Source organism: Dermacentor andersoni, chromosome 7, assembly GCF_023375885.2.
Source record: "Dermacentor andersoni chromosome 7, qqDerAnde1_hic_scaffold, whole genome shotgun sequence".
Classification (NCBI taxonomy): domain Eukaryota; kingdom Metazoa; phylum Arthropoda; class Arachnida; order Ixodida; family Ixodidae; genus Dermacentor; species Dermacentor andersoni.
In genome coordinates, this window is record NC_092820.1 from 74770623 (window position 1) to 74783503 (window position 12881).

The 12881-nt window shown below is 48.8% G+C and overlaps 1 protein-coding gene across 8 annotated transcripts in view; it reads left to right on the plus strand.

Moving 5' to 3' along the window:
• Snap25 (Synaptosomal-associated protein 25kDa) overlaps positions 1–12881 on the plus strand; it is a 361995-nt gene that overhangs the window by 198293 nt on the left and 150821 nt on the right. For 2 of the 8 annotated variants that reach the window (XM_050181566.3, XM_050181565.3), the window contains exon 1: positions 7231–11002. The exons of 2 other annotated variants lie outside the window; for them this stretch is intronic. In XM_050181566.3, the coding sequence (XP_050037523.2) occupies positions 10865–11002 (138 nt within the window). In that variant the 5' untranslated portion in view covers positions 7231–10864. Of the gene's footprint in view, positions 1–7223; positions 11003–12881 lie in introns of those variants that run through there. 4 more of the 8 variants (XM_072289220.1, XM_055072785.2, XM_055072783.2 and 1 more) reach the window with 4 other exon arrangements.

Below are 12881 nucleotides of genomic sequence, written 5' to 3' on the forward strand. Positions count from 1 at the left end.
TCAGTAAGCTCTCGAGCTGCTTTTTTACCTGTGGCAAAAGTGGGCTGGTTGCTGCGCCCTGTTTCTCAGGTTTGTCTTGCTTCTTAACCGTCTTCGTATCGCTCTTCTTCTTCTTGTTCTTATACTTGTCCTACGTCGTTTTTTATTTTTCCGATATTTCGGTTGGACGTCTCCAGCCTCGTTGCGCCTTGACTTGCGCGTGGGGTTCTGTGCACTCATTCAATCAGGTTGTGGAGTCGTGCAACGTGTCGAGGTGAAAACGGTTGTGGCGGCTGAGAACGTGGGTGCGAATACGCCAGGTACTGCATTTGTCAGAACTGGTTGACGAGAAGCTCGCGCTTGTCTTTCAGTGCACAGCGATGACGTAGCGCCGGTCGCTGCGACACCGTTGCCTCTTTCAAACCATCAAAGGCAAGCTAAAGTTAGACTAAGTTGGATCTGGTAAATTGCAGTGTTTTCTTCTTTTTTGTTGGGGGGGGGGGGGGGATGGTGGGAGCGCCGGTCTTATCGTAAGCGGGGTCTTGGTAAGCTTGAAGAAGGCACAATAGCAAAATACGGGCTTAAACTTCCCGCGCCGGCTTGTTGTGACGTCGTTAAGTTTGGTAACCGTCTGCTCGGGCACTAATTCTTTTTTTTTAAAGAATAAACAGGAATTACACTGCATTCTAAGAAAACTAGATACTCAACGCTGCGAAGCCTGAAGGCGTTTTGTGAACAAGCTCGGCTCAGATTGAACATACTGCACGAAGTAATCAGTGACTTGAAAGAAGAAGAAAAAAACTTGCCATTCAGCCTCTTTTTTTTATATAACCAACCAGCCGGGAAGAATGTTGTCTCGGTAGCTGGCATAGCTGTTCCTCTTTATTTTTATTTTTCCCAACTCATAGCACACTTTGAAACATCAAAACACGCGCGATTGCGGAACATTCTTTTAGTGAGTGAGCACTTGCATCTGAAATTAGTAAACAGCCTTGCTTTCAAGCAGACGTGTATATATATATATATATATATATATATAATATAATATTATGATTTAAGCAAATCACGCTGGCCCCGGTAGTAAAATCAAGAAGCAGTACGACGTACGTTGAATAAGCACAGTATATTGTACTGACGTTCTGGCTGGTGGACCAGCCTTTGATTATGACAGAATATATATATATATATATATATATATAATGTGTGTGTGTGTGTGTGTGTGGGTGTGTGTGTGTGTGTGTGTGTGTGTGTGTGTGTGTGTGTGTAGAGAGAGAGTTGTCGTGGGTGTAGAAGCCTGGAACCCCAAATTTCCCTGTATCGGAACTCGTAATGTAAGCGAGAGCGTAAAAGCACCATGATGTTACGTTTACTCTCTTAGTCGTTCTTACTGTTTGGAAAGATAGACTTTTCTGTCGTGTGTTGGGCTGACGGGCTGAAGTCTCCTTTAGGTTTTTTGCACTGTCATGTGCGGTAATTAACTCAATAGCGATATCGCCCACGCGCACTGTGATAATTCCGCATTTTTACCACGTTATTCTTGCAGCAACGATGCGAAATTTATACGGATATCGTCTCATTCTGGCGCAATAATAAAGAAAAGAAAATTTCAAGGTAGAAGACAATGCACGCGGAAGCTTTTGAATAACGCTCGTCGTATGTTAATCCAAAATCAAGAACGGCGCCGACTGACTGAGGAGCCGGCCGTGTGTAATATTTGAGTATGGATATAAGGTGCCTCAGAAAGTCTGGCCAAAGTTTCGATAGGAGGAGCTACTATCGGAACGTTGGCCAGCCTTCTAGAGGTACCGTATCGCTACTTTTAACTTTTATACCGCTCTTAATATGTTACGATTTAATTTTTTGATGATGAAATAGTAGTGTTTTTAGGTCCTGTGCAGGCGACAGATATGTAATCGCACGCCCTCACCATATCCGTGGAAAGCTCTGAGCAGGCATGAGTAGTAGCATTGGATTCACTCAAACATCGCAGTAAAGGGAAATTGGATGTTAGACGGCGTTGCTGCGTGACAGGGTTAGTGAGCGAAAAACGAAAAAAAAAAAGAAAAAAGAAAGCAGGATGAAAGGAAAAGGGCGTACGCATGTTCATCCCTTTTGATTTGGACGGTGTTTGTTTTGTGCGCTGACTGTGTCAAGTATGCATGCACAATTAATTTGGTCCTCAGCAAGTCGTTATAAGTAGTTGCTCGGTTTATGTGCGCTATATCAAAGGTTGCCTATCCGACCACTATCGACAATGAGGACTCTTGGTTGCAGCCAGAGGATGGATCCGAGGCAGGTGCAAAGGCAGGGGGCCTAATATAAGACAGTGAACCCGGCGTAGGGGGAGCTTACTACACGCTTAGTTTTGCCATCGCTGATGTGCCGGTATGTATCGGGAAGGGGGAGAGCGAGAGAAAGGGGGGAGCGCCCCCCCCCCCCCTCCCGCTCCTTTGTGTCCTGCAGTCGTTGCCGCATGGAGCCACACAGTTAAACGTTTTTTTTTCTTTTTTCTTTTCAATCCGCCCCTTTCTTATGCATGTCCTTCAGTTTTTCACATATTTTGGACGGGTCATCGCACCACTCGTCGGCCCCGAAGAACGCGCTGATCCAGCTCAATTTGTACTTCGTCGCACCACACCCATGCACTGCAGAGGAAGCTCCGGGTCGCGTCGGCCAAGCAGTCTGCCATCCCAGCGCCAACTCCCAGCGCCACTGTCTGCCTTTTTCATCGTCCTTTGTGATGCGCCCACTAAATTGAAGCGTCGCGCAATAATTAGTAGCCAATATTGAGCCAGCTCTGCCTTCTTCTGCCGCCAGAACGCGCAGAGAGCTTCCGCTACCGATGGGCTTCGCGAGCCTTACAGCCTTCGTTGCGCTGCACGCCGTTCATGGGGGACAACGTATATAGTGGCCGATGGACCCAGCTAGGTTCTCGCCCCGATAAAGATGAGCTGGGAAATTTGTCTTCCTGAGAGATCGAGAACGGTTTCCGGTGGACCAGGGCGCCCCGAGAGAACCGAAAGATAGATGGACAGGGAAGGGGGAGGTGTAGCACAGTACCGTCGCCACCTCCTTATTGGGCGCTGGCCAGCTGGCCTGTCAATAACCCCGGCAGATGGCGTCAGCGCAGTGCCTTCTCTTGGGATAAGCCCTTGCGTTGGATCCATGGCCGTCCTTTCTTTCTTTCTCATAGCTTCTCACTGATCGTTCGCTGTTCGTGAGGGCGAACAGAATAAGCGAAATAAGTAGGGAAAACAAAGATGTAGTCCCCGGCGCAGGTGTGAGAGCCGTGTCCCAAGCTCTCTGTGTTCCCAATTCCCTCGGTTCGCTGTGCGGATGAATAATGACACTTAAGTGCGGACAAGTTTTTGTCGCAGTGCATTTTACAAGGTCCCCTTGTGCGAGTTGTTTTCCTTTTGCCTTTGCACCTAGAAAGCGACTCGGATTTTCTATACTGGCTTGAAATGATGCTAAATGTCCTTTGTGTCGCATTGTGTCCCGAGTCGCCTGCTTTCGTCTCTGCTGAAAAACTTTCCTTCGCGTCTCCTACATTCGTTTTTTTTTTCTTGTTCAAGGACACTTCTACATAAACGCTGGCTGCACAACTAACGGAAACTTCGTACGTCATTTATGTGTTTTGCTGCTCTGTGCATTGCACATCTGGGAACTGCGGTGAAGGGCGCAGTCAACTTGAATAATTTTTTTGAAGGCTGTCTATCCCCCTCAGCGTTCGTATACACTTGAATAGTTTACTACGTGTATTTCGGTCCGTTTTCTCTTCTAAAGTTTTCATTTGCGCTTTGTCTGTGTTGTTGTCGTTGTTGCCTCACAACTTGGTTTCGCGCTGCAGCGGTGCTTCATCTTTTTCACTGTTTCATCCTGTCGCATTCGGAAATGAATAATGGGCGCGGTGCTGGGGGAAGCTAGAGGAAGACCCGTTTGTTGTTGTTGTTCTTGTACCAACTATGGCGACATTCGGTTTCTCTCTCTCTCTCTCTCTTACAGTTTTCCCTCCTGCAGTGCTTGAAATACAAACGATGTTTTGCGCGTGCGCGCGACAAAACATGTCGGACCCGTCCTCACGCACCTTTCCGCATTCAGTGCCGTCACCACATTTGTTCTCCACGTGCTACTTACGTCACCGCGCTTTCTGCTCGTGGAGATACGCAGAAAAAAGAAGCGGGAGCGCTTGAATTTTTAGAGGTGGAAGAGAGAGAAAAAGAGAGAAGGAGAAGGCGCTGTGCTCACCTGACCGTTTCCCCCGCAGATTTACGACTCTCGGTGCCTACGTCTAGTGCGCTTCCCTCCCTTTCCCTGTCCTGCGCTGTTCCTACTGGCGGCCGTCCTTTCACCGCGACTTGTGCCGATTCGGAACGGGGTTGCCGCATCGCTCTTCCCCAAGGCGCACGAACCCACGTGGTGTGCGAGAGAGAAACGTGATCTACGACACTTCTTCGTGCTCCCTCGCGGCCTGTCGTCGTTCCACAGTTACTTGTTCTGGTAGCTTTCAAGCGGTCCCGCCCCCCCCCCCCCTTTTTTTTTACATTTCTTCATTTCTTGTGGTGCCCTTTCCATCTCTTTTTTGTTTTCTTTATTCCAAGGGAGAATGAAGGCATTTTTTTTTTCAGTTCCGATACCGAGATTCTTAGAAAAATAAATCGTGTACGCCTGCTCCTAGTTATTTTTAGAGCCCTGTGAGAGGATCGTAGTTACAAAAGGCTCGCAGTACTCCGGAGGGGGAAGGAAAAATGAAAACGATAATAAAATAAAATAGAATTGATAGAATGTCCGCAGTCTTCGTGTCGCCGCTTTTGTGTCGTAGCTGGCGAAGAGAAATGACCGATTGAAACGTAAAACAACAACAAAAAAAAAAAATCAGGTGAAATTTTTTTTCATTCGTAAAGAAAAAAAAAAAAGAAGGTGGAGGAGGAGATATAAAACGCGCAGTGATTTTTTTGAAGAGGCGTGGCCTGAAAGTGCCGCAGTCGAAGAAAAAAAAACCCTCCTACTATTTCTGCGAACTATACGTGATCATTGCCAACTACGTTCAGTTCGCTGGAGAAAGCCGTTGAGATTACGTAAGCAAGCCTTACGAGTCTTTGTTTTTATGTTTGGTATTGCTTACTTCCACATTGTTTCCAGTACGCTTAACGGATTCTTTCTTTTTTCTTGTCCCAATAGCTCTACTGTATCTGACATCCTTTGTACTTGTGTGGAATTCTTCGTCGCAACAGCACATCCATTACGGTGTCGCACCATGCCGGGAGAAATAAGAAGACATTGTGATGTACATGGACAACGCTATGCTAGTATACTTATCTGCATAGTTAGATCCTTGTTCGGTAGGTTAGTTCCGCGCTGCTCGAGTGTAGCAAAGACACGAGTTTCCGCAGAGCTGTACTGTCATTTGCTGCTCCACGTCGCACGTCTGTTTAACTGTCGTGTCGCCGCTAAATTTGTGAATAAAGGCGTTCAAGTGACAATTTCCTAGCCACCACAGTTCGCCCCTCAAAGCGCGGTTAATTCTTCGCCGCACTTTTTCGAGCTGAGCGGAATTTTTTTTTTTTTTCGTAAAGCTTTTGCAAATGGGGAGAACGAGTTCCGCGGGTTCTTTTCTGAAGGTTCGTTCGTGGTGTTTCGAGAGTTCGCGCGTTTCGCTAGTGCAGCAGTCGTAGACGGGGAAGTAATTTTCGTGCTAAAAGCCTGTCCTTTTAATACGGCGTCGGTTCCAGAAAGACGGAAAGCACAACACAATACGAAACTGGCGGAGGTGTGTAGATCAGTCTTCTGTGCCCGCCGGGGCCCGCTCCTTCTTGAAGACGTTCGAGTTGAGTGTTCTTTATCTCGTCTCGTTCTTTCTCCTAGTTTTCGATAAGGTACGTTTTTTTCCTAGTTTGTTTTCCTTGTACTGGCAGATACGCGCTCGAAGGAAATGGCACGGAAAGGATGTCGCCGCCAGCGGTCCATTCGCAGCCTGCGAATGGCTTTCACGGCGAGGCTTTCTATTGAGACCGTGGGCGTTATTTCACTCTAGGAAAGTAGTACGTCTTTGTTGACAGTCCGCGCTTTGAGTGCTGGAACCGAGGTGGAGGAGCTGGAGGTTGCGGAAGCTTGGCGCATGCGTACTTGGCCCGGGAGACCTCCTTCCCTTATTTCCAAATTCTCTTTCTTCTTTTTTTATACTTGCCTGTGCATGTAATTTCATTGGCTTTAATGCACATGTACTTTACAGAAAATGTGTCGCGATAGGAAATAAAGTATTAGAATGGCAGCACGAAACCAGTTGTCGAAACGGATTTTCTTATCGCTCTTTGCCTCGTCATGCGTATTCATCTTATGTAAGTGCAGCTACCAGGCAAGGCGACAATGTTTCCTTTGGTCTCTCACACGGGAGGCGAGTGGGAGGGAAGGGTTCGGGGGGGGGGGGGGGTGTAGGGAAGAGGGAGTGGATGGCACTTCTGGTCAAGCGAGCGTCCAGTTTTCAGGTTCACTGGAAGTTCGCTTTTTCCAATACCCACCATCTGTGCAGTGGTGCACCCTCTACAGGCCAGCTCCGCCCGGTTTTGGTATAGTGGCGTCTGTTTGTGTGGGTACTCCTGCCGCCATGTGGATGTTAGGGGGACGCAGTTGATGCGGACTGGGAAAATATGCATAGGTCTTGATATTCCACTAAAGTTAAAAAAACTGACACAGGATTCGCATGGCGGTGCCATAGAGGTTGCCCTCCTCAGCTTCGCGCGGGAAACGGGAAATGACCAGCTGATGCTGACTGCACTTTTTGTCGTAGCCTGTTGAGATTGCTTTGATTGTAGCGCTTCTCTGCTCTGGTGGCGCACTTAAAAGCCCGCGCACAAATCAAGCCTTCCGGAAGATAAAGCCCGACTCGTCGAATGCGCTGTATTGCCGCTCAGCGCGCGGGCGCCTCCGATTTTCATTCCGGCCACGTTTCGCGCCGCTCTGCGAGTCGAAACTTACCCAGTGTTGGGCTGCTTGGTTGGCCTTGTTCGCGCGCGCGCGCGCGCACGAATCGTTGGCGGTGGTGTCACGGCGGTGCTGCGTCCTTCGTCATCAGTGACGTGTACCGGGCGCGCATGCGCTCTCTCGCCCGGCGGCATTCCCCGTTCTCCGTTCCTTTCTCGCCTCCCGCCCTCTCTCATCCTCCGCAGCCAGCCCTCGCCCGGCTTCCCTTCGCCTTTCCCGCGTAGCGGCGCGAATTTAAGCCAGCGCGTGGCACGTCCGCTGGTCAGACGCGAGTTTGGTCGTGGTCGCGACGGGACGAGGCCACAACAGCCCCCATTCGCCGTAAACATGCCACCGTGCGGGGCGTCTCCGCCTACTTGTTCGCTACCGGCCCAAACCACCAGGGAAGGGAACGTGTTTCGCCCGCGTCGAAGGAAACCCGGGAACGAGCAGCAGCATTGTGTGTGAGACTCGATTTGTGGTTGGAGTCGTCATCCTGTCGTTCCGAGGGTGTTCTCGTTTTCATTTTTTTCCCCGCGTTTTTTCAGTTTTGTGAACTTCGCCCGCCTTGGATTATAAGACGACATACGGGATTCTCTTTTTTTTTGTGTGTGTGCACAAGTGTCGTTGGGCACGTGGCAACAACTTCCGAGGATTGGAGATTTGCTGCTTCAACTCGTCCGGTTTTGCAACAGACTGTGAACAGGAAGTGAAGTCCGCGAGAGGCACAGCATTCGTCCCAACTCGGCGAGCGTCCCAGCTCGGTGCAATAGTAACCACGCAACATCTGTCTCTGACATCGTCAAAATCTCGTTAGGGAGGTCGTCACCGTCTGGGGGAGAGAGAGAGAAAGAAATAATTTTCTCGGCTTTCCGGGATAAGGCACCTGTTATCTGTGTCAGCCGAAACACCAGCGCGGAAACTTTCGGTTGAAATCTCGTCGGAAGTTGGAAAGTTCTGTTACAGTGCGCAACTATTTGTGGGAAACTTGGCGTCTTCACATCGTATTGTGTCGTTCAGTGATGACAGCGGCGTTTTTTTTTTTCGCGGATCCTACGTCCCTCGTTGCTCTGACGTGACGTCGGCTTGCGCGTCCCGCTGACAGGAAGCAAATTTCCGGTTGCGGAAACGGCCGTTGGAACTTCCTTTGCGCGTTTTCCAACTGACCTCTTCTCCCTGCAAGCCAGCGCTGAAGCAAGCTTCTGAAACCGCCGTTTCTTCCCGTAATTAGACGTGAACACACCGTGTTCGCCTTGCTGCTATCGTTCGACAGTGAGTGCAGCGTGTTGCACAGAATGGCCCAACATGGGCGGTATTTCGCGTTTCGTTTGTGTCCCGAAAGTTTTCTTACGTTGAGGCAATAACCGAGTAACGTCGTAGAAATCGAAAGGTTTGGGAGAACGGGAAGCGTATCTAACGTTAGTGGTGCTTTCAGCCAATTTCATTTTTTTTTTTTTGTTGAGGACGATCCAGTTTACCAAAGATAATAGATATGTCGTCGATGTGAACGATATTATTCCGTGACCCCATTTACCACCTGAGCTACTAGAATTCTTGATAAGTACCGGGCCGTTGTTTCGCGCGCAGAAGTGCTCTGTAGTAATACCGCGAGGAAGAAGAAAATTCAGGTGTACGTTCCAGCCGCTTCAGAACCAGACGCTTCGTTTGTCCAAACGCAGCTCTCGTGGTATCTCGTCGCAAAGTACAAAGCAAGAAAACTCAGCCGTCGTTACGGCTCTCGTGCCGTACTTCTGCATTGAGGCTGTGTCACCTTTCGTTCGAGTGCGTTGAGTGTTCTTCGGAGAAGAAATCGCCAACGTGATCGCGTCTGCTTTCCGTCTGCTATCCCAATAACAACCAGCGTCGTCAACCGTGCGTTCTTCGAGCGCTCAGCCAGTGTTTGCGTTCGATATTCTCTGATAAATCCTTCATCCAGTTGGCTACGAACAAACAGCAGACGACAGCTGAGTGCGCATGCCGCAGTTACGGTTGCATCTGATTGCGTCATCGTGCGTGCGACAATTTACTCCAGTGGAAAGCGGACCGTTCACTTGTCGTCTGTTCACCGGCACGTCGTCTTCGCATCGTCAGTGCTGTTGTGTTCTCGGCGAGTGTGACCGTCACTGACGCCGAAGTCTGGCTTTCAGTCGGTACTCGCAAAACAAGCAGCGGGAGCCGTCTTGCTTTCCTTTCTGCTTCGCACGTAACGTTCCTTGGTCGACGTAAAATTTTTCTGGCGTTTGTATCCACTGGTTGCTCTCGGCTTTCGTGGCGTGACTGCATCGTTTATCGGTGTCCTTTTGCAAGATCTAAGAAATTTCGGTGGCTGACCCCGCCAGATCTTGTTTTAGGCGAGACTCGTTCGACTTCTGGGGCATTTTGTGCCGAATGTTGATGCGTCGAAACCAACGAGGTTGCGGAAATTCGTGTTGACGTTAAAAGGCGTTCTCGACTTTCTCGGGAGCTAAGCCTCTTTGGAAGCCCCTAAGAGAGAGAAAAAAAAAAAAGAGAAAACGATTGGTAGCTCTTAACGCAATTGTTCTCTCGCTTGGGTTTTCTGCTACTTGCTTTGGTGCGTAAACTGTATATTTTCGTTGACTCCTTTGCGGATTAGCTTTTACGATCAGTGGCGAGGCTTCGCAACTTCGTGACCCGTGAAAGTTTGGAAAGTCTGTGAGAGAAAAGTGGCAGCTTACGCACTTACCTTAGAGTTTGGCCTCCAGTCTTAGAACGACCCCGTTTCCACCATCAACGCCAACAAAACATTGTTTGTTTGTCTCCCTACCTCTAAGGCGCAGAATCTCCTCGAAAACAGTTTCACCATATTTTCGCTTCGGGCTGAGCTCTATTGAATCGGCCACCTTTTTACTCCCACTCGGCCACCTTTGACTTTCCGCTCTGCTCAGGCCCGTCTTGAGCGAGATCGGTGTTGTTGACATTGCAGAACGGAAGCTCTTTAGTGCACTTGGCGGCACTGTCGTTTCAGCCACTTCTCAAAGTAACTCACGCCAAAGAAAAAAAAACATCAGCAAATAAGTTACTCGTTAAATGAATAAATACTATTTTTATTAGATTTTATACTAACGCGGCCACTCACTAGAAAAAAATAATAATAATAAAGCCTCGTTTTTTAGCGTGTTCTGGAAATAGCCATATTCTGCGTTGTGCACTACGTGTGTAAGCGTGCGAAAGCCACGGCTGCATTTAGATGGAGATTGTTTCGCCATATCGAACGCATAATCGTTGAAAGGCCGCCGTTTTGCGTTATTTTTGTACACAACAAGAAGAGGAAAGTGGTATAGGGAGTCTCTAGGTACCGTTCTTCTGTTCAGCGTAAGCAGAAACGAATTGGTGTCGGAAACTTGTGCGTAAGCGACTCGGACATTTCGCGCGCACAATACTGAGAGCACTCTTGCAAACTTCGTTTGCGTTTGTGTCTGAACGAGGTGCTCGGAGGCAGCTGGCGTCAGCATTCCGAGTTCGTTTGTTCTTTTTCCCCTTTCCGCCTTCTGGCTGCTTTCAAGAAGCCCTTGAAGTTCCGTCAGCGACTTCCCTTGGCTTCGTTTATTGACTTCCCCTCGGGTCTTTCGAACCTACCATCTTTCCGGCTTTCGCCCGGAATTTCCGAATTTGTTGAACGAAACGAGAAACGTGCATTACCGGTGAGCTAGCTATAGCCGCTCGTTACCGAACTTTCTCCTGCAAGACTCTGTGCTCGAGGCTCCGGTGGTTGGTGCGGCGTTTAGCAGAGACACCGGGATCGTGTGACCCCTGCACCCAATTCGAGTGTCCGGCCACTCGTGGATTCGCTTTTCCGGCCTATACGTGGAGTTCGTGAGTGTGTGCGCGCGTGTGTTTGTGGGATACAGCGCCGTGACCTTCAACCCGTGACATCACTCTCCGAGGCAAAAAAAAATAAAAAAATATGGTGTTCAAAGCGACCACCGTCGCAGCCCCTGCACCGCCTCAGGGCAAGGACGCCGCCGTCGACGGTGCCGCCAATGGGGGCGGCCAATTAACTGCTCTAACGCTGCAACAGCAAATCGACGATGGCACAGCCGAGGTCAGTGATTTCTTTGTTAGTGTTTCTTTTTTTTTCGTTCTGTGAGATGCAGTTTCAAAAGTGTCTGTCTCTATTTTTTCCTTTTCTTCTTTTTTCACGGTTGTCGTTTCCTTTTTGAATTTGATGCACGGTACACCGGAGGACTCCATTGCCTTACCCTCGTTTTGTGCGCGATACTTCGTAATTAAGTGTGACATTACCATTTTAAAAAGAAAAAAATCGTTGAGGTGGTCTGGGACCTGCGGGAAAAAAAGAAAGCTTGCAGGAGGCAGCGTCGAATTTGGTGTCACAGCCTGCTGCCAGCTCTTCGATTTAATTTACTTTCGCTTGCGCAGATTCGTAATACGCACTCGTGGACAAATGAGACGCGAACAAGAAATGGATAATAAACGCACCAACTTTGCAACTGATAAGTCGAGAGCACGATCTCGCACCGGCCGCCTCTCCGGTCGTTATCTGGCTGCCCTGCCGGATGGCACTGGCAGGGCAGCGCTCAAAAACACACGGACCATCTGCCTATAACAAATTTTCGCGATATGGACCTCACACTATGCGCACGAGCAGGTGTGTTTGCATTTACACGCATCGGCGAAAGCCTAAACGAAAGTACGCGTTCTAGTTATCCCGAACTTGTCCGTATTTCAGCTGTCCGCACTGTACACTGCTGCCCACTGTTAAAAGGGGAACACGTGATTTTCTCTTTTTTTTTTTTTGCCATCTTGCAAGTGTACAGTTGGGGTCACCTTTGCGGTAGATTACCTTCCTTTTTTTTTTTTGCGGTACCCGGGCCTCGTAAGCTTTTGACGCCTGTAGCAGAGGCGCTATGACGTATCGCGCACAAAAACAATTAATTCAATAACGAATAGCTTGAACACGGGACGACAGCTCAAAGACGTAAGCCGTTGCCCTGTGTTTTCAATATATCTATTCGTCATGTCAAGTCGCCGACTAGCTTACATGCCAACCGCCTGCGCTGTTACGAGACACTTTAGCAGAATTTTAGATTTCTCCAGCCGAAGCTGTTAACTGAGTATGTTATGATCTTTTTTTGTGTGTGTGTATCTGAGGAACCATTTAGCCTAGTGGGTGGGGACCCTTCCGGTGTAAAGGAGCTCTAGTGATGGTAACTAAGCTTCGTGCCCACAGTTTATATTAGAGTGCATTGATTGATTCCGAGAGTGTTGATAGTGCAAGTCGAAGCCGTTCTCACAACGTGGTGTAGCAGTGCCTTCGGTCAAACTGTAGCTGTGTTTGTTTCACGTATCTCAATACATTTGTCTCGCTCGTGAATATTTAATTGTCCAAGAAATAACCCGAGGAATTCGCCTGTTGGATTTCAGTTGCGGAGGGACCTTATGTGAGGTCACTAGTGATATTGTACCTTTTTTTAGCCGCCATACATCAGGCAATGACGGTTCAGTTTGGTGGGATTGAACGTAGTCCGAGGCGTACCGCTTTGGTGTGGCTATGGTGTCGGGCTGCTAAGCACGAGGTCGCGGGATCGAATCCCGACCACGGCGTCCGCATTGCGATGGGGGCGAAACACGAAAACACCCGTGTACTTAGATTTAGGCGCACGTTAAAGAACCTCAGGTGGTCCAAATTTCCGGAGCCCGCCACTTCGGCGTGCCTCATCATGATGACAGTGGTTTTGGGCACGTAAAACCCCATAATTTAATTTTAACTAGAAGCACTGCAACGGCAACGAACTCGGTAAAGGTCGAGTGAAGCTGATGGCGGTCCGAACTGACCTTTACATTTCGGAACGTTCCTCTACTCGACGTTAAACCAGGACTTAAGAAACTGGATGGCAGCATTGCCTATCGATTCAAGTGGTTACTGCACTTGAATGTCCCCCTCCACGGCGATTCTTCAGCGA